The 19,711-nt window shown below is 43.6% G+C and overlaps 2 protein-coding genes across 3 annotated transcripts in view; one reads left to right on the forward strand and one right to left on the reverse strand.

Annotated features, from left to right (window-relative positions):
- Positions 1-10,592, forward strand: part of TMEM255A (transmembrane protein 255A) — a 27,039-nt gene extending 16,447 nt beyond the window's left edge. Inside the window, exons 5-9 of one of the 2 annotated variants that reach the window (XM_009075308.1) lie at positions 225-284; positions 1,282-1,370; positions 5,333-5,495; positions 6,761-6,904; positions 10,225-10,592. In XM_009075308.1, coding sequence (XP_009073556.1) covers positions 225-284; positions 1,282-1,370; positions 5,333-5,495; positions 6,761-6,904; positions 10,225-10,383 — 615 coding nt within the window. In that variant the 3' untranslated portion in view covers positions 10,384-10,592. Of the gene's footprint in view, positions 1-224; positions 285-1,281; positions 1,371-5,332; positions 5,496-5,703; positions 5,713-6,760; positions 6,905-10,224 lie in introns of both variants that reach the window. The other variant, XM_009075309.1, reaches the window with a different exon arrangement.
- A 6,238-nt stretch (positions 10,593-16,830) lies between these two features.
- Positions 16,831-18,867, reverse strand: ZBTB33 (zinc finger and BTB domain containing 33). Its single transcript, XM_009075310.1, has one exon. The coding sequence runs from the start codon at positions 18,856-18,858 to the stop codon at positions 16,831-16,833; it is 2,028 nt and encodes a 675-aa protein (XP_009073558.1). The 5' UTR covers positions 18,859-18,867.
- Positions 18,868-19,711: the final 844 nt, after the last annotated feature.

Below are 19,711 nucleotides of genomic sequence, written 5' to 3' on the forward strand. Positions count from 1 at the left end.
GTTCCTCCTGTGCTTGCTGTAACAAATTCATGCCTCCAAGGACCAGGGTCAAACATCACCCAGAGCTCAGGGGGCTGGGGTGGGGGGCTGGGGTGGCATGTTGCAGAGCGGTCGCTGTAGTGAGGTCCTGGTGTGAGCAGGGTCTCTCTAAAGCCTGGTTCCCAGACCCTCTAGGTGATTTTGGTTTTGCTGCAATGCTAAGGCTGGTGCTTTTTCTCCGGCAGGATCTGAGACCACTGTATGCAGGGCGATGTCAGTACTACACGAGTACAAGCCAACCAGAGGTGAGAGCAGGTTTGGCTGTGCTGTCTCCATGAAGGGGCTTCAGGGTGCAGGTGGAGGAACCTGCTGCCATGCTGCTGCTCTGGTGTCCTGGAGGTCTGCAAAGTGATGAGGGGTGGGATGCTGGGTCTGGGGTGGGAGCAGGGTGCTGGGAGGGTTTGGGATGTGAATTCCTCCGTGCTTGGTACTGCCTCATTACTGAAGGAGTAGCTGGAGAGGAGGGATATGGGATAGGAAAAGACACCAGTTTCTTTAGATCTTCAGCTATGCATTCATTACAGGAGCAGGGTGGTGGGTTAAGAGTTCAGACAGCAGTAATTTCTGTGTCTATGAGCAACATGTACCAGCCTCTGTTATTGCCTTTTCCAAAGAAAAGCCTCTTGGGGATGGATGATCCTGCCACATACTCTGTGTGTATGGACTTCTTTGTCTGCCTTTGCTGTGCACTGATAGTCTCTCAGAGATTTCCTCACAAGTTCCCAAGTGGTTTTGAATAACTACTATATTCCAAATTGGAATGCCTGCTTGAGCTGCAAAGTTACGTACTACCCAGTGGCATTGGTGGGGTCCACTCTCTTTTCAGGTCAAAACCTTCCACTTGAGCTTGGGTGTTACTGCCCAAGGGCAGACAATGAACCAGTTTGGTCAGTTATGCACTGTAACAGCTCTTTGCACTGAGGTGCAGTGTGGTGAGGGATGTTAGTTCAGCAACGTCCTGGCTGTTTGTAAGGGTTACAAAACCCCCTTCCTATGCAGGCATGTGCTTGTCTGCGAGTTCCCCATGGTGAAAGGAAATGCTGCTCTGTTCTAGTCTAGTGCATATTTCCTCCAGTGTAACTGTGTACTTTGTAGGAGCAAAATAAGACAAGAAAGATCTGCCTGGGGCTAGTCTGGAGATCAGTGCAAAATCTACATGCAGAGCAGGCCAAATATCAGGAGGAACTATGTTTGGAGATTGTGTCCTTATGTGCTTTTCTTTTATTTTCTGTATTCACACAGGCAATCTGCCACCCACAGCGCCGTGCCCCCTGCACACAGAAAATAAAATCCAACACCTGCTTCTGCTGTGACCTGTACAACTGTGGGAAGTAAGCTAAAGATACCATTCCCGGCCATGGGAAGGGCAAGCAGGTCATGCTGCCTTGCAGGTGTCTGTGTCGTGGGCAGAGTGGGAGCTTCAGACAGTGTTTGTGAGAGAAGTTCTCCTATTGAGTCCCAGGTGCAGAAAGGACCCCCTTGCTTTCTAAACTCCTGCTCAGAGAGGAGCCTGGTGGGGGCTGGATCCAGTCTTAGCCCCAGACTTTGTCAATGGTTTATGTCTAAAGGATTATACAGATGGAATTGAACCTTTGCACAACTTTGTCCCGCAGGGATTAAGGATGGCAAACCAGATATATTCATATAGATATATATGATTTATTATGAGAATGATTAGACAAAAAGGTTTTAATCAGAATTATTTACTACACAGTATAGGAGCTATAACAACTATTATAATATAGTGCACTATAAAGCAATATTGAAGCAATATTAAAGCAATTGTATTAAAGTTAGCAAAACCAATTATTAAGTAGAGATTGATGTTACTCACCCATACCAATGACTGTGGGCAAATCTCTTTCGTTCAGCCTCAAGGAGTAGCCTTGAGGGGTGTCCCCACTCAAGGGAGGAATCCTCACACATACACTCCAAGAAGAGGTATGTTAGAAGACCCGACCCTTAAAATTTGGGACTGGGCTTTTATAGTAGTAAGGTGATTGAAGTCAGTCAGATGTCTCCAGGCTGTGTCAGCTCAGCAGCTTTAGATAAGTTATCAGAAGTATCGTTTATTTGTTCCTTTACCAGTTTTACCATATCTTCATCTCACCCTCAGGATGTTTAACTTTGGGATTGATGAGTCTGACTGGTTTCAGCATCATTTCAGCACCAAAAGCAGCATGAGCCCCTTCTCCTTTTACCATGGATAACTTTGCAAATAGGGCATGTATCAAGTTGTTGTACCCCATTCCAAGGCAGAGCATCCTGCTACAGTCTGAAGGGCCAGGATAGTATTGGTTAATGACAGTTGTTGTGGGAAGGATTCTTAAGCTGTGGCTGCTAGCCACAAGGAGTCTCAGACAAAGCTAACCAAGTAAAGAAGTGTGTGAAATACACCAAAGCTATCACAGCTATGAGTGAGCGTGCTCCAGGCCAACCCAGATGGAAAAATACAGAGGACAGGAGTTTTCCATTACTTTCATGCTTGGTGTCCTCCCCAGGTTTTCCCCTATTGAGTGTCCCTTGTCTTAACACCTTCCTTCTCTGTTGGCACTGCTTCTCCACTGGATTGGGTATTTTATGTTTTAGAAGATTAAAGATGTAGAAACTGGGACACTGTTCTTCATTCCTTGTCACCATTTTATTCCCTACCCTGCTAACAGGGAGGAGAGTTTGCAGGCTGGTGTCATCTGTGTGTTCATAAAAACCAGTGTCCTCTCTGCCCAGTGAATACCTTTCATGGTCACAGGGGATTGGAAGGTGAACCAGCACTGTCCAGTGATGACTCAGACAGTGGTTACCAATCGAAAACCACTGCATAGTCATCACACCAGCTAGATCTGGCTACTGTGCCTAAGCCAGCTTCATTTACAGCATGCATTGCTTCTGTCATGTGGAGTGTCTAATGTGTGTCACCAAGCAATTAATAAATGGGTTTATTTTTTTTTCAGTACTGGCTCTTGCCTAGGGCTGGTTCAAGCTTAGCATTTCTCACAGTACTTAGCTGGGCTGGCCCCCACCTAAATCATTGACTGTGGTAGAGGAAGATCAAAAGCTGCTGTTGGGAGAGGGTGGGTGGTTCCACGTGCTGGGAAGTGTGATCCCTGGTCTCTGTAGCACTTTGTGTCTGTGGGAGACACTGCAGAGGGGTGAAGCTCACATTTTCCTTTGGCTGTTTACAGAACATGATCCCTTTTTACTAGCTGCAGAGAAGTGATTGGAATAGAAAACCTTTTCTGTATTTCCTTCTCTTTTGTTTTTATTTTTTTCCCAGTCAGGCTGGTTCAGAGTCCTGCCTCTGACCCATTTCCCCATCTCTGGTACAAGATACCAGTTGTTACCATCTTAATTTTGCTCAGTTCCGTCGGGGGTATTCCGCACGGGGAGGCAAGCAACCGACTCAGTGTGAGTGATAAAGCAAGATTCAGCTTTATTGTTAGCTCAGTTTTTCTTTTATACAGTACACAATAAATGCACCTATTCATCCCTTTAGCATTGCCTAAGAGTATTACCTAAGCTCTAAAATTTACATTTATATACTTTTTCTGCTTGCGGTTGCAGCTGTGAAGAATTCTTCTTTATTCTCTGAATAATTCTTCTTTATTCTCCTGGATAGCCTGCCCTTGAGCTTGCAACATTATGCTGAGAAGCTAAATTCTTGAGGCCTGCTTCATAGTTATATGCTCAAAGTTCCCACAGGGCCTTGCTCACACAATGTTCTCTTGGGGCTATGCCCCTGTTCCCTTAGCCATTCTTCAACACAGTACCACACAAATGTCCTGCACTCAGGAGGTGCTGGCTTCATTTAGAATCTCAGTAAGAAAGGCACAGACTCAAGGATGGTTGGTGCATATGTAAAGGATGGAAATTATGGAAAAAGACAATCAAAACAAGGACAGCAATCTTGCATGCTTCCTGGTGCTGGGAACCCCGGCTGTGGCAGCAGGGAACGGGCCCCTTCCCCTTGATAAGTACATGTTGTACTTACCTGAACAATGTGGGAGATTTATGCTCTCACACATCTCCATAGGAACGAGAGCTGGCAAACAGCACACACAGGTTGTATTGTTAGAGGCAGTCACGGTGTGTGCTCAGGTTACACAGAGGTCGTGCCAGCTAATGCACAGGGTTTTGTAACCTGTGGTTATGCTCTGCCTTGTTTCTGCTTGAAATCTTCATCTCCTCATTGCAATGTCTCCTGCAGTGTCCTGCTACAATGAAATATGGGAAAAAGGGAAAAGAAGAAGTCAAAATTGAGTAATGAGGGAAGGAGGGTGGCTCTTGTGAAAGGGGGTAGGTTCCTGCAGGCCTTGAGGAGTCTGCTGGGGAGCTGCCTGGATCTCCTGCTTCTTAGCCTTAAATATAAACCTGTTCTTCCCCATTTCCTCAAAGCCCTCATGCAGTTTGAGCCTAACCCCATATGTGAGCTGGGAGATAAGTCATTCACAAACCCTTTATAATTGTTTGTCCCTGATCAATAGGTTTTCTGCAGGGAAATTTGCTGTAACCCACTACATCTGGTAACCTATGCTGAAGGTCAACCTGTGTCCCCCATCCCAGCCATCAGTGAGAATTCATTCCTGAAGAATCCCACAGCAAGACTCCAGCTCATATGTTGCAGGAGCAGCTTTGCCTTTTCCAAAATAATGACCTAACTGGATTCTACTGAGTTTTCTCCATCTCTTTTCTGTGTGAAAAAGCTTCAATACATGAGCCAGAAAGACCTTTCCCTGCCAGGGTGCCAGGGCTCCAGCCAGAGGCCATTGTAGAGCTGCAAAGGACAGGCAGCTGGAGGAGGGCATGGAGCTGGATGCACTTTGGGGCCAAGCCCTGTGGTGCCAGGCAGCCAGCTGTGCTGCCCTGTGCCCATCCCACCCAGCTGCTCTGTGGCTGTGAGGAGCAGCAAGCACTGCCCTGGGGGAAAGCTGCTGCTCCTCAGGGCACACACTGATTTCCCTGGATAATTCCAAGACTGGTTTGTCCAAGTCTTCAGGATCTCTGTGGAGATTTCAGGTGATAGAAATAAGGGGGAGATTCAGACTCAAGTTCATTTGGGTATTTGCGGGGCTTGTTTGTTTCAGAACAGACCAAGTCATCCTCTGCTGTCACTGTGCAGGGACATCTCGGATGGCACAAGTGTGGGATCTGGCAGGGTTTATCCCAACTCCATAGGTACTAGGGTCCAGGCTGTCAATGAATTGCAAAATACATTTTGCTGTCCAGCAGAAGTGCTTAGGTTTTACAGTGTGTGGTGCTTTTTTTATCATTATTGTTGGTTTTTTTCCTAATGTAGCAGAGTAGAGATTTCTGGAGGCTACTATGAATACATTGATGTCAGCAGCTGCCAGGACATCATCCACCTTTACCATTTGCTCTGGTCAGCAACGATTCTGAACATAGTGGGGCTGTTCCTGGGGATCATTACAGCAGCGATACTTGGAGGCTTTAAAGACATGGTAAGATGGTATCAATTTCTCTGTGCACTAAAGAAAACAAGTCAGGCAAATTGTCTTTTAAAAATAATAGGAAGAACAGCTATCAGTATTTCAATGCAAATGATCTATGCATCACTGCAATCAGGGTGGAAAGAAGGGCAGGAAATAACTGTAAGGAGAAAGTGGAAATGAATCATTTTTCTGATCTCGTGTCACCATCTGAGCACAGTTAGAAAAGGTGAACAGAATTGGGGAATTGTATTTTCAAAAGAAACCTTTGCACAGGTGTTGGCAATACCAGGATGAATAAAAATAAGCTCCTTCTTAAAAAATGATCTTGCTTTTCAAAGCATTCACATTCTACAAGGACAAGCAGTGGTTGCTCATGAATTATTGATTTTCCAGTAGTAGTAGTAGGGTTCTGAGCTTTACAGACTGTCTAAGCAGCTGTGTTAGGCTGAAACTCTCCATCTAGTTTCTTCATGGTGCAGAACTGAGAGGGTGAACTGGGAATCAAAACCAAATTTAGACAATGGAAAAAAAATTGCTATTCTAACAATGTGAGCTTTGAAATACCCTCACTTAACCAGGCTGTTTGTTACCTTCCATACAGTTTTGTCCTGAACAGCACAAATCAGTGGGGAAACAGATCCATTTGGGGTTTTTCAGTCTCTTATGGCTCATTTAGAACAACACAAAGTGAGATACACAGAAAAGGGCATTTGTTGTCCTGGCTATACACTTTTCTTACATTTTTCTTTAGCCCTGCACTGAGTGCCTTGTTTCAGAGCTCTGAACTTTGACTCACCAATATCTTCCCAAATAAAACAGGAGACATATTCCTAGCTGTGCATCATAGCCCATTGAGATTTGATCCACACAAGACAGCCTGTAAACCTCTGCAAAAAAAAAAAGATGTACAGAAGTGTCTGTGAGCAGCAGTACAAGAGGAGCTGAAATACCTCAAAATGCACTGAATAACAGAGTAATCAGAATTTCTCCTACTTATGAAGATGCAAATCTGTTTTGTTTGAGTACTGGGGGGCACTGGGCTATTGCCAGCTCTTTCTGTGGAATCTGAGAGGAAACAATAAGTGACCCAGGAATGAAATGACCTCAGGACTTAGCTGCTGCCTGAGAGGGAACCGGATTGCCAGTTGCTATTTCAACACAGTTGAGGTCTAGAGACACACAGTGCTCTTTTAAATCTTTTCTGCTTTCATTCAGCTGTCAGCTTTCCATGACTTGGTTAGCAGCCTCAGATTCTCTTCTTTTTGTTTTAACAGACTCCTTCCCTCCCCACGCTGAACTGTACAGTTGAAAATGCACACCCGACGGTGTCCTACTACTCAAGGCCACAAGTGACATCTTACAACACCTACTACCACAGCACTCCTCACCTGCCTCCCTACTCTGCATATGACTTTCAGGTAGGGAATGTTACAGGATGTTGTTTTGTTTAGCAGCAAGGTTAAATCCAGCCAGTCTGCAGGACTCTGGAGGCCTGTCCTCCCATCATTCACACAGTTTAATATTCTTGTTCCTGCAGAAAATACTAAATCTTTTCCTACTAGGCATTGGTCCTTGGAAGTGCTCACTCTTACTACAACAGTGTTTTGCTGAAAGCTGTCCTTGAAGTGAAGGCAACAGAATCTGCTGCCTGCCTGGCTTACTGTTCACTAGTAGAGGCCACATTAAAAATAGGCATTGCCTCTGGCACTGCAGTGTTCTGAGGACAGAGGCAAAGCCAGGTGTTCAGGTGCTGGATTTTATTAGGCCAACTGTTGTGTCTGAGAGAAACAGATGAGCTATTAGAAACAAGTTATATCAGCTCCTGAAGACACATGATGCATGAAAAGCTATTCTGTTTTTTTCCACATGCCTCAGCTGGTCTAAAGATAGTCCTTGCAAGCATCACCTCAGATGTAATGCATCCCTTCCACTTTGAGCTGTGGAGCTGTGTTGGTGGAAATGGGGATTTCACGTGAACCTTGCTGTCAACATCAACTTCACTTGTTGAAGCAGATGAGGACATTTCCTCCTCTGCTCTTCTATCATGTGGTTGTCACCACAGTGGAGATACTAACATGGCACATCGTACGCTTTCCTTACAACCATCAGGGCTGGAGATTCTATTTTGTTAATGAGAACTTAAGATCTTGGACATCAGCTAAGAAGTGTGCTCTGTGACAGCCACCACCTCCCCCATGCATTAGAGGAAAGTGTATCTAAATCTTTCTGGTATTACTGCTAGTACCACTAGACAACAAACACTTGAACACTTAGATCAGAATTTCGAGGACTTATTTATACAGATTTGTGACTCACTTTTGAGATTAATGCTACCTGGGACAGTCACTGGTGTTGTATGACTTCTTGCAGTTCCAAAAATGCCAACATCAGTGCATGCCAAACCAATCTCTGCTGCAAAGTCCCTGTAGTTCTATACACTGCGTGACTCAGGGTTTGTCAGTGCAGGAACCCCAGTGCCTGCAGAGAGCTCAGCATGGGTGGATTCCCTGCTTTTCAGCTGGAAGCACTGCTGAACTCTGCTAAGTCTTACAGCTCAGACAGACAGATCAAAGTCTGTGTTTCACTGCTGTGAGCATAGGTGTTGGCTTAGGAGCCAGCACAAAAGCTGGGCATAAATCGAGGTAATCTAAACTTCTCTTTCAATTGCAATTCCAAGCCTGACCCTTGCTTATCCTCCAGGGAACTTGAGGGCCTGCATGAGACCATTAGCTGAGCCTCTAGCTGTGGAGACTCTCTTGCCTAGAGCCCTACCTTGCTCTGAGCAGTGACTGTACCATGCTGACACCTTCTTCCCTGACATCCTCCAGCACACGGAGCAAGTCCAGCCTTGTCTCTCAAATCCCTTTCAAAGTCTGCACTCCCTCTGCTACAAGTGTGCTTCCCACGCACTCCACACATCTTTCACAAAAAACCAAAACCCAACAGTCCAGAATTTCTAAGGAAGCCTGGGCCCCTGCAAGAGCCTGGCTTTCTCACACAACTCCAGAACTGCAGACCCAGCTCTCTGGTTTTTGGAGGAGCACGAGCAGGAGAGTGTTGCAGCAGCCACTGCTTGTGCCATGGCTAATGACACTCCCTCCACCTCCACTCCACACCTTTCCAGTGGTGAGAGAGGCAGCAAATCTTTCCAGTGGGCCATGATAGCAACTGGGCAGGAGGAAAAGGCCCTGGTGGAAGCAGTGCCAATATCTTACTCCTCACTCACGGTGTGCTTGGTTGGGGACAAGTGGGTGAGAAAGTCATCCCTGCAGAGTTTTGACTTCTGCAGGCCATGAGCCACACTTGACCCTGAGAGGAGAGTGCGGGTGAGTGGTACCTTTCACGCCCAGTCACAAGATGAATTAGTGCCCATGGGCACTCCCATGACCCTGGCAGCACAGTGCAAATCCTTGGCATGGCCGTGCACCACCAAACACTGTTCATTCTGCAGGTGGCCTGTTCAGGTGGGCCACATGACCAACAGCAGCACAGGTGCAGCATGACTGGGACAAAAACACAGTGAATTAGTGGCTAGAGGAGTTGTCGTGGTTTAACCCCAAAACTGGGCCCCATGGAGCCACATGTTCACTCCCCCACGGTGGGATGGGGGAATGAATCAAAACAGTAAAAGTGCGAAAACTCCTGGGTTGATATCAAGACAGTTTAATAGGGAAAGCAAAGGTCACGTGCAAGGAATTCATTCCCCATTTCCCAAGGGCAGATGTTCAGCATCCCCAGGACAGCAAAGCTCCTAACCAGTGACTTGGGAAGACAAACACCATCACTCCAAATGTCCCTCCCTTCTTCCTCCTCCCTCAGTTTTATATGCTGAGCATGAGACATTATGGTCTGGGATATCCCCTGGGTCAGTTGTCCTGGCTGTGTCCCTTCCCAACTCCCTGTGCACCCCCAGCCTCCTCCCTAGTGGGGTGAGGAGCAGAAAAGGTCTTGGCTCTGTGTAAGCACTGCTCAGAGATAAGGAAAACATCCCTCTGTTATCAGCAGAGTTTCCAGCACAAACCCGAACCACAGCCCCAATACCAGCTGCTATGAAGAATGTTAACTCCTTCCCAGCCAAAACCAGCACAGGAGCAAATGGAAGTAGCTGTATTTCTCTGCCTGTTTCTGGACAGAACACAGCCTGTGTGCAGCTTTCTGGCAGTGTCGATGCTGTATGACCTGAGGCTTTAGACCTTAGCTATTTTTGACAACAAAGGTATTTTGGAGAGCAGAAATTGATCTTCTGGCATGTACAGATTTTGTTTCTCCATCTTTTCAATTGTTTTACTTACTGAAGGAAGGAGTGATTTTGTTATCATTAATTTGGGGAGGTTAATTTGTGATGAAGAGAAAAAGTAGTGTAAAAAGAAATTATCTGCAGCCTGTTTGTTGTTGCTACTGTGATGTGTGAAACCCAAGATTTGAGAGCGACTCACCAGTTCCCAATTTTCCAGCCTTTGTGAGATGCAGCAAACCCACAGAAGTGATGAGAAATAATTTTTCTCTTAAATGCCATCTTCAGTTTTGTGTCTACGCAGCCTCATTATGCAGAACTGCTCATTACAGGCTGTGCCTGCCTTGAATGCAACGAGTTACTTGAATTATTTGCAGGTAGATGTTTCGCAGAGGTGAACCTTGAAATGTTAATGTAGTACTGCTCGATACTCAAGGATCACTTTGCCAGGGTGCTTTACATTGCAGTATGGTTACATTACAGCCTTCTTGCTGTCCCCCACAGCACTCCAGCGTGTTTCCAGCCTCCACTCCTTCTGGCCTGTCTGATGACCCGCAGTCCTTGTCTCCATCTCCCAGCTATATGTGGGCCTCTAATGCACCTCCTCGTTACTCACCGCCGTATTTTCCACCTTTCGAAAAACCACCACCTTACACACCGTAAAGAATGTGGGAAAGAAGAAAAAAGCATTTGCCATTGAAACAATTGTGAACATTTTGTATTTACATTTTACTGTGGGAGGGAGCAGGGGGATAGATGCAGAAGATAATTGCAAATACAGATCTAGATTGGACAGTTGTTTCTTGCCAGACTTATTTCAGGAGTTTAGTGATGGCTGGTGAGGAAGGGCACAGACTGCTGAGGTTTTGCAGTGTTGGTGAGTAGCAGGTGACCTAAATTCCAACCTCTTTGGTTCATGTAGTCCTTGATTTTTAATGAAGTGATCCAACACAGATAATAGATTCTGGTCTGCCTTACTCCATCTTATGCCAAGCTGAAGTAAGGGTAGCCAAGATCCATAGCTACTGGACACTATCAGTGTGTTTAAGGTGAAGTTGCTTGCTGGCAGAGCGACTCAATGCTTGTTTTGTTTGGCCTTTTGGCTGCAGTTGCTGGGCTTTGGGGAGGGGGAGCACAGAATCTAGCTCACATCACTTGTTGGTTACAGCCTGCACACTAGAAAAATCTTGGGGAGAACTGTGACAATGTCTCAAACTTTAACACTATTGAAGAGGGATAACACCACAGGATAGTCTCATGTACGTGTAGCAAAACAATTGGAATATTGCATTTTTGAGGAGGGAAAAGCTTTAATAGGCAAGCTGGTTTTATTTCAGGATGCTTCTTAAGATAGAAGGTGAAAAGGAGTCGTCTCTCTGAATTCTGAGTAAGTAATGCTGAAGTCAAACAGTTTGGGTGGTTGCATTGCCTAAATCTTCCTTGTATTCTTATAAAGAGCATCAGGAACTGTCCACAAGTCACTGAAACAGTGCAGTGATAACATTATTTATTTATTTATTTCCCTTCTGTTTGGTTGGGAATTTTTTTTAAGCTTGTACTTTTAACTTTCTAGTGGACTGAATCGGCACCCTGAATAAGCACTGGTTTAGTAGCTGTGTTACGGGCTGCACATAAGGGATATCCACTACTAGTTCTCCAAGGTGTAAGTCTCACATGGATAAAATTCAGCACCCTGTAATATAGAATGAAACAGGAATTTGCAATTATTGTTGTGACTTTCATTTAATCTTCAGCTGATGACTGTGCTGATTGATCTAGATTCCAGCAGATTTTGCATGCATCCTGCATAACAAAAGAAGGTCAGCTTTGATATGTGACACACTGACCTGTAAAGTGTGGTTCTACTCCAGCAAGTGATTTCAGAGGACTGAAATCTGAGCTGCTCAACCTGAGCGTTCTCCACTGCTTACCTTGGGGATAAAAATAAGGTATTGCCATTTTACTCCTTGTTTCCTAAAGATTTCATTTCCTTGGCGTCAGTTGGTTGACCCTAATCCTCAGTTCTGTCTTTACTTTCAACTGATGCAGACAAAAGGTTACCTAAAAGTTACATCTGGCTTTCAGAATCTAAAAGTGGAATACGTGCTAGGGGGGTGGGGGAAAATCCAGTTGGATTTTAAACTGTGGCATCTACTTTTAATCTAAGAATAAAAATTAAAATAAATTAAAACACTGTCAACATGGAAAACAAATACTGCAGTCTCTGATCTCACTTTTCCAAGTACACCCACACTTTATAATGCTGTTTTTAATCCTATGCATTTGCAAAGCCTTTAGGCTAGACTGTGTGTTAACCTTATCATTTCCACTGTCAAATACTAATCAGTATATCAGTACGTTAAAGGATGACACTGTTTATCCAGAAGCAAGTGTAACTTTTCTCCAGTAAGAAGGGAAAATAAACAGCTGGAGAAAGGAATACAGCTCATGGGATTTAAAGCAGTAGTGTATGCAGAGCATATCCTGGTGATATTTTGTTTTACTATAGGTTGTTGAAGTGCAGCTCCTATAAATTTGTCTACTGGACATAAATTTGTATACTAGGGCATCCTCCATTTTATATTACATTTTACTGAATAAGTCTTGATAAAGACATCATGGGCAATTTCAAAACAGACAGTACTTCTCTTAATAGAACTCCTCACAAAACTAGAATCAGGGCACAGTAATTTAGTATCAGAAAATATTTTATTGCTGTATCTTTGGAGTAAAAGCTAACAGTCCTGTCCCATTTCTGACAAATGCTCTACCATTTGTGCCTGTCAACCAAATAGGGCTACAAGGACTAGGTGACACCACAGGACAGGACTGAAACTCTTGAGGGGAACATAACCTAGTGGCAGAGAAACAATTAGGAAATGATTGTGTTGAGTTGAAAAACATCAGACTTAGGAAATTATCCAAATTCTCTTTTTTTTCCTAAGGAATATTTTAGCAAAAATTACATTGCTGCTTTAAATTCACTATAAAAGGACAAGTCCATTTTCACACTTAGAGATTACTGGTGGGATTTTCTGTTGAATTACCTGTTTCCTTCTGCTTGAGTAAAACTAAGCGTTTAGTGTAACTGCAACATTCTGCACTGTATCCGTCATTTCTTAAGAGAATGTCAAGTTTGTGACTCATATGTACCCTTTTATTACTTTACCAAAGTTAAATAAAATTGTGTGACTTTTGTAAACATTTACAAATTGCATTTTACATTTGAGCAGCTTTCCCGTTTTACAGCATCTTTAGTGTTAGTGGAGAAATTCCAGTATAATGGAATTGTGCATGAAAAACAAATCAAAGCAAAAAAACCCACCTCCATTGGCTGTGTTGGAAATGTGTTTCTACCAGAATTAGCCAATGACACCTTTTTGTAAATTCTGTTTTTGAAAGGCCCAGTGTCCCCACACTTCATAATTCTGCAGTTCTACCCACGTAACATGATGCCCTGACCTTGAGCACTGTAAAGTCATGACTGCTAAAGCACAAATAATCCAGCAGTGGTGTCTCTTTTTCTTACTTTCATGTTTACTATACTATTTTGGGCCTAATTCTGTCCTGATGATGACAGCTGCTCCTTGAGGAGAACAGAGCTAGGTGGAAGCCTCATGCCAAGGAGATAAAGGCACCTAAACCATCATTTGATGTGTTACTTATTAAATTGCATTCCTTACCTGTAATAAGAAGTCCACACAAAGTGAATTATTATGTCTATGTTAGCCACAGGTCACCAGCAATTGAACTCTTATGAACCATAACCAGTCAGCAGACTGGTAAGAAGAAGCGCTCAAACCACGACTGAGCTGAAATGCACTGCACTACTGGTCACTGTATATGTTTTACTGGACACTGTGGATGTTCTTGATTTGGAGCTCATTTGCATGACAGCAGCAGTTGGTCAGTGTTCCAAAGGAGCTCTGCCTGTTCTGAGAGGATGTGTCTGTCGTGTCCATTGCAGTACTCGGCTCACAACACACACTGGACATGTTCAGCTAATTTGCTTTCTTAGAAAATGTTCAGTAGAAACAAACAAACAGCAACAAAACAAACAAAACTAAAGCCCCAATAAAACCACCATTCCTTGCCCTCATCCCTTCCTGTGGTGAGTTCCCTGCTATCCCCAAACACCTGGAAAAGGAAGCTGCAAACAGTTGGTAATCAAACATGTGAGACTGTTGAGTTGCAGTTAAAAAGAAACATGCTACACTCATCTTTAGAATTAAACTTTTTTATTTTTGCCATAGAAAGCTCTAAGAACTAATATCAGGTGTTGATTAATGAAAAGTAGAACACAATTTTTAAAAGTATGATAAGGAAAGACTGTACAACTATATACATTACAGACCTGGGAAACCCAGGAAATGCTTCACACAGAAGATTTCCTAGGCAATAGCTGTAGAACTCAGGAGTTCAATGTATATAGTTGTCAGCTTCTGCATCACTTTATAAGCTGCATGCCTTAACAGTACAAAATAAATATGCAGTCAACTGGTAGCCCAATATTTGTTTAGTTCACACAGTGGAATGTGATGAATCTCCAAAGAAACCAGACCGAGAGGATGCAGCCACCATTACCATATTCTGCAGTTAATGTTTTTATATGCATATAAATGTCTGTGAGGTTTGCTACCACACTCTGTTGCAATTTTTAGTTTCTATATAAATCCTCTGTCAGATTCAATCTTTTTATTTCGTTACCCCAAAGCCAATTTCTTAATATTTACACAATTTTTTTTCATTAAGTTAAACTGGAAGCTAAATGCTTACAAAAACAAACAAAAACACAAATATAAGTGCAATAGCCAGAAATCTAAATATAAAAGCTCATGGTCCCATAGAAAGTTTTAAAAGAATGGATTTGACATGTTTTCAAACCAAAATAATGAAATAATTTTACTGGAAGTGAAATTAAAATAATGCTTTACATGACCTCTGGACTTTGGGTATTAAAAATCACTTCCAAGGAAAACTGAAGACCCTGAGACACATGCAAGCACGAGTCTTCTAGCAAAAATAGTTACAAAGCCCTAATTTTCCAGTTTTCCTCTAAAAAGAGACCTTTAATAGGCACAGTTTCATTTAAGTTTTTAAATATATCAGCAGCAAATATTGATAGCCATTACATTTAATGTTGCACACTTTGCCATGTATGCTTAACTCCAGATGTGTCACGTCTATAATGTTGTATTTGTCTTGCACAAAGTTGAGGGACTCACACACGGCAGAGCTGCTGTGCCAACGTGGGCAGCCCACACTGCGTCACGTGAGGAGCATGCTGGACTGCTGCAATGCCACCCCGGGTAACATCCCACCTGTAACATTTACAGCATGCCCCACTATATCCAGGGGGGCCTGCAGTATGACCTGGAACTAATCATGTGTGTTGAGTTCTTGGCTGACAAAAGAGAAGTGCTGAGCGTTACGTGCATAAGGTAAACAAATGCTCCTCTTCTCCTACCATTGCTCACACAGATTTCTGGTATCCTTTTTAGTAGCTTGAGTTGTGTTTGAACCATTTACCATTCAAGTGCCTTTCTGTCTAGAATACTCTATGTCTAAATCCTTAACGTGGAAAGTCATAGGATCATGCTTACATAAAGCATGAAAAAGAAAGAAAAACCTGAAACTGCAACTGAAGCAATGAAAGGTTACAATAACTATAGTACTACGCACGACAGTCTCAGTCACCTCTAGAACTTGAGGTTTCATATTACCATTTACAAAAATTCAACAAATCACTATCTCTGAAGTGCTAAACTATGACTCCAGTAAAGAGCTCTTTGTTTTTCTCAGATCTGCAATTTCCTAATCAAGTTGGACATCTGATTTACCTTCTAAATGCTTTAGCATGTACCAACTGCAAGGAGAATAAAAGGACAACATAATAAACCCAAACCTGAAAACAGATAACAACTAGACAACTGCAGAGAAATAATACTTTGGATTATGGTGGATGAAGGGTATTTTTTGATTGTTGGTTTAGTCCTCATGTAGTCCACAACCTATAAATTCAGCGGGAAAGCTTCACTGGTTTCACTTGAAGATCTACCCAAACAGGATCCTCAGCAGTCTCAGTGCTAGACCAATACAGCATTTACATGACTGTATAGCTTTGAGAGACCTTCAGCTAAAAAAAAGAAAGTATTACTCTTATCTTAACTATTACTTTGTCCTAAATACCAGACTGAAGCCTTTGAAGAGCAAAAAAAGGAGCAGCACTTTATATGACACTAACTCCTGACATTTTTTCCAGCAGTAAGAAAGCCAGACCTTACTCCTCAAGCTTTAAGAAGGTAAAATTCTCTCTTTCCTAAGGGTTCTAAGCTGCTTCACTAATTGAGCTTTGTGAGTTTGGGGGCTTTTTGCCATTGCAAAAAGAGTAAAATAAAATAGTCTAGACACTGAATACTCTGCTCACCACACAGCCAAGTATAAGTAAAGTTTGTTCAAGTGAACCCTAATTGAGTGTCTCATTGACAAGACTATTTGCATGAAGACAGATGATTCACAATGTTTATAAAAGCAGAACTAAGATGCTAGCTCAAAAACAGACTACTCCAGTGTAGTAGATCATCAGTTATTTTGGCCCCTTGCAGCAATGCATTGTTCACAAATATGAGTTGTGGGATTATTTAAATGGTTCCATAATCAAGAGACTATGATGAAAAAGTCTTACTGTTTTCTCTGTTAACATCTAAACAGAATTCAGCCTTAAGTGCTAACATGAAAGAAAGGGTTTACACAGTAACTATGGGTACAGGAAATACCTCAGTTACTTCAGAAGAAATATTTCTAGCTCTTTAGAAGAAACTGTACCTTTTCAAGCTACAAATCCTTATGTTTTGAGCAAATTTAACATACCAGAAAACACTGCCAGCTCCTTGGAAATGTCTTGTTCCCTATTCAAGTAAATTTTCAGATGAATTGCTTCCACAAATCACTTGCAGTTAACATGAGCCATCTACGTGCTACCGTTTGATGACTTGGTAGAAAAGTGAACTTGTTTTGATTTAACCTTTGATTTTACAGCAGTTTTAACAGTTCTGTTAAAACAGCTGCAATATTTCTGCACTGAGTCCTTTCTCCAGCGCTTAATGCATTTCAGTAAGACTCTGGAATTACAAACTCAAATTCAGTACTTCCCTCTGACGGATTTTGTTTAAAAATTGCTTCATTTCCCTGTGGAACGAAAATGTCATCCCAGGTAATTTGTTTGGCTGGAGGGTTAGATGTTGTGCCTTCAGTGCCATCCTTCCCTGAGCCAACACGATAAACAATTCCACCCTCATTTATTACTGGGATACTGCTGGAGTGGTTCCTAATGTACGTGTACTGTCTGATCCGCAGGGACCTGCAGGGGTGCAGGCGGTAAAGCTTGGTGTCTCCGGAAGGGTTTTGGCTATGCACTGATCTTATGTGGGAGGCTGTGATTTGATAGTTGATGAAAGATTTGCCACAGGCCAAGCACTGGTACCTCCTCTCCCCAGTGTGCTGAAGTTCGTGCTTGGTACGATACTCGGCAAGAGGAAAAACCTTGTCGCAGTACCGACACTGATACTTCTTCTCCCAGGAGTGCATGTTGAAATGTCTCCTCAAGCTGGTCAGACACGCGTACGACCTCTTACACACAATGCAGATGTAGTACACTCTGCCATCCACGATGAGCTCGTAGTGGTCATCGTGTTTTAATTTCATGCGCTTCCTGCTCGAAGAATCATCACCAGATGGTTTAGGTGTCTCTTCAGGCTTGGCTTCACCTCCCTCGGCATTGTCCTTCACGGGGATGACGATGTCATAGGTATCCTCACCAATGTTTGCATAAACCTTGTAGCCTGTGGATAATCCTTCTATTTCAGTTGCTGTATCCAATGTTATGATTTTCTGCCCGTCTGCCACATTCTTGGATGCTATACCTGAACTCAATTCCTTGTTGTTTTCACTTAGGACATCTGAGATTTTTATCTTAAACTCTCCAGGTTTAGCAGATGGCTCCTGTGAACACGTAACAAGCTGTTTTTTCTGTACACCTGATCCTTCAGTGCTTGCTGCCTTGGGAACAGGAGGTTGCTGAACCAAAGAGCTGCTGCTGCCTGAACCAGGACTAGAGGAGCTAATGATAGCAACATCATCTTCGACAACATCTTCATCATCAACAACAGTGGGTTCCACTTCAGCATTATTAGACGGCTGCTGGTCCTCCTTAAGTAAATCAATCGTAGGGGTCACATGTGTTTGATGCAAGGAGCTGGCACCAAGCGAGGAGTTAAGCATAGGCTTGTTTAGCACAATGATATTAGGAGTCATGTGCTGCCGTGTTGCAGAGACAAGTGATTCAGCACCAGATTGTGGTTGGTTTGGGTTTAGCTGACTGGCAGACGTGAGGTTTTGAGCTGCTGTGGTGCTCGTCAAATGGGGAGAGCCACCACTGCCACAGGAACTTTGGTCAGAAACTCCAGCTGGACTTGAGCAAGGCTGGTTCTGGCTGACAGCATTTATATCTTTAGCACATTCTTTTGGAGGGACAATCTCAGAACAAAAAATTATATCATCATCCTCATCATCTGAGTCGCTCACTGTAATTTTTGTAGTCTCATACTCTATGCCATGCAGGGAGAACGATTGAGTTATAACTGGCATCCCATCTGCTGCCTCTTGACTCTCTGGCCTTATCACAGGGACTTGTGTTTCAGCATCCCTCTGTCCCGGGCCAGAAGGTGAAGCTCCTGAAGCATCATCTTTGTCCTCACTGACAACACCTTTGCCTTCGGGTGGAGGTATGCCCAGATGAGCAATGAATTTGACACCCAATTGCTGCCCTGACTTGATCAGTTCATCGAGTAAATCAGAGCGAACGCTGATGATTTTGGAACTGTAAATATAGTTAAGGATTTCTGCAAAAATTTCTGCTCTTACAAAGCTCAGTTCAACCACTTGATCAGCCACTGAGAAAAGCTGGTGAAAATAAGTGCTTGAGGCTGAAAGGATGTTTCTGTGAGCTCGAAATTTCCTGTCCCCCACGATGACTGTAACATCACAAAAGAGTCCATGGCCACGCTGTTCATTCAGAGACTGAAGGAGCACACTAGAATACTGTGTGTCTGTTGCAGAAATCAGTTTTTTCCCCTCCATTCCTACAAAGAGAAAGTAAAATATACCAAATTAGCAAACATACAGATACACAGTTTTAACTGCATGACAGCGTTCCCACATTTCCTGTCTATTCCTTCTTTTGAAGAAAACAAATCTGAGATACTATTCATACATGTTATGGGCTGCAGCACTGTGAAAATTTGTTTCTTCCTGTTGTTTGTCCTTTCACCTTCTGCACAAGGTAAGTGCAATTCTGACCATATCCTCTGCTCTTACAAGTTAGTTACACAAGAGGAACAGAGAACCAGCCCCTTACGCTATGCAACAACAAATAAGGTAAATTTGAAAAACAAGAGGATGGAAGATTTGGGTCCCTCAAACAGCTTTAACCATTATTAGACATTCCATAAATTGCTATGAGAAAGCCCCGAAAACATCAGGTTATTTATGGGCCAGACAACAGAGTCTGTGTATCCATGTATTACCAGCCAGCTGAGTGAATGACAATGCCATACATACTGCACTTCCTTCTGGGAAAAGCAAACTTTCTTTTATATTTGCAAGGCTATTTGCGTTTCGAACCGAGACACCGAAGCAGCACAGCAACAAAACGGAACCGCAAAGTCAAACGAGCCCGTCTGTCGGCACTGCCTAGCCGATCGCCACGGCCTAAGCCCCCAGCAAGCTGCGACCCCCAACCCTCGGGCGCGGAACGCGAGTCAGGGGCTGCGTGCCCCTCACTGCCCCCGCACGGGTTTATTGCCGCGGCCGCAGGGCCGGACTCCCTCGCTGCGACCCCCAACCCTCGGGCGCGGAACGCGAGTCAGGGGCTGCGTGCCCCTCACTGCCCCCGCACGGGTTTATTGCCGCGGCCGCAGGGCCGGACTCCCTC

The sequence above is a fragment of the Acanthisitta chloris genome, unplaced genomic scaffold (assembly GCF_000695815.1).
Source record: "Acanthisitta chloris isolate BGI_N310 unplaced genomic scaffold, ASM69581v1 scaffold14115, whole genome shotgun sequence".
Lineage (NCBI taxonomy): Eukaryota > Metazoa > Chordata > Aves > Passeriformes > Acanthisittidae > Acanthisitta > Acanthisitta chloris.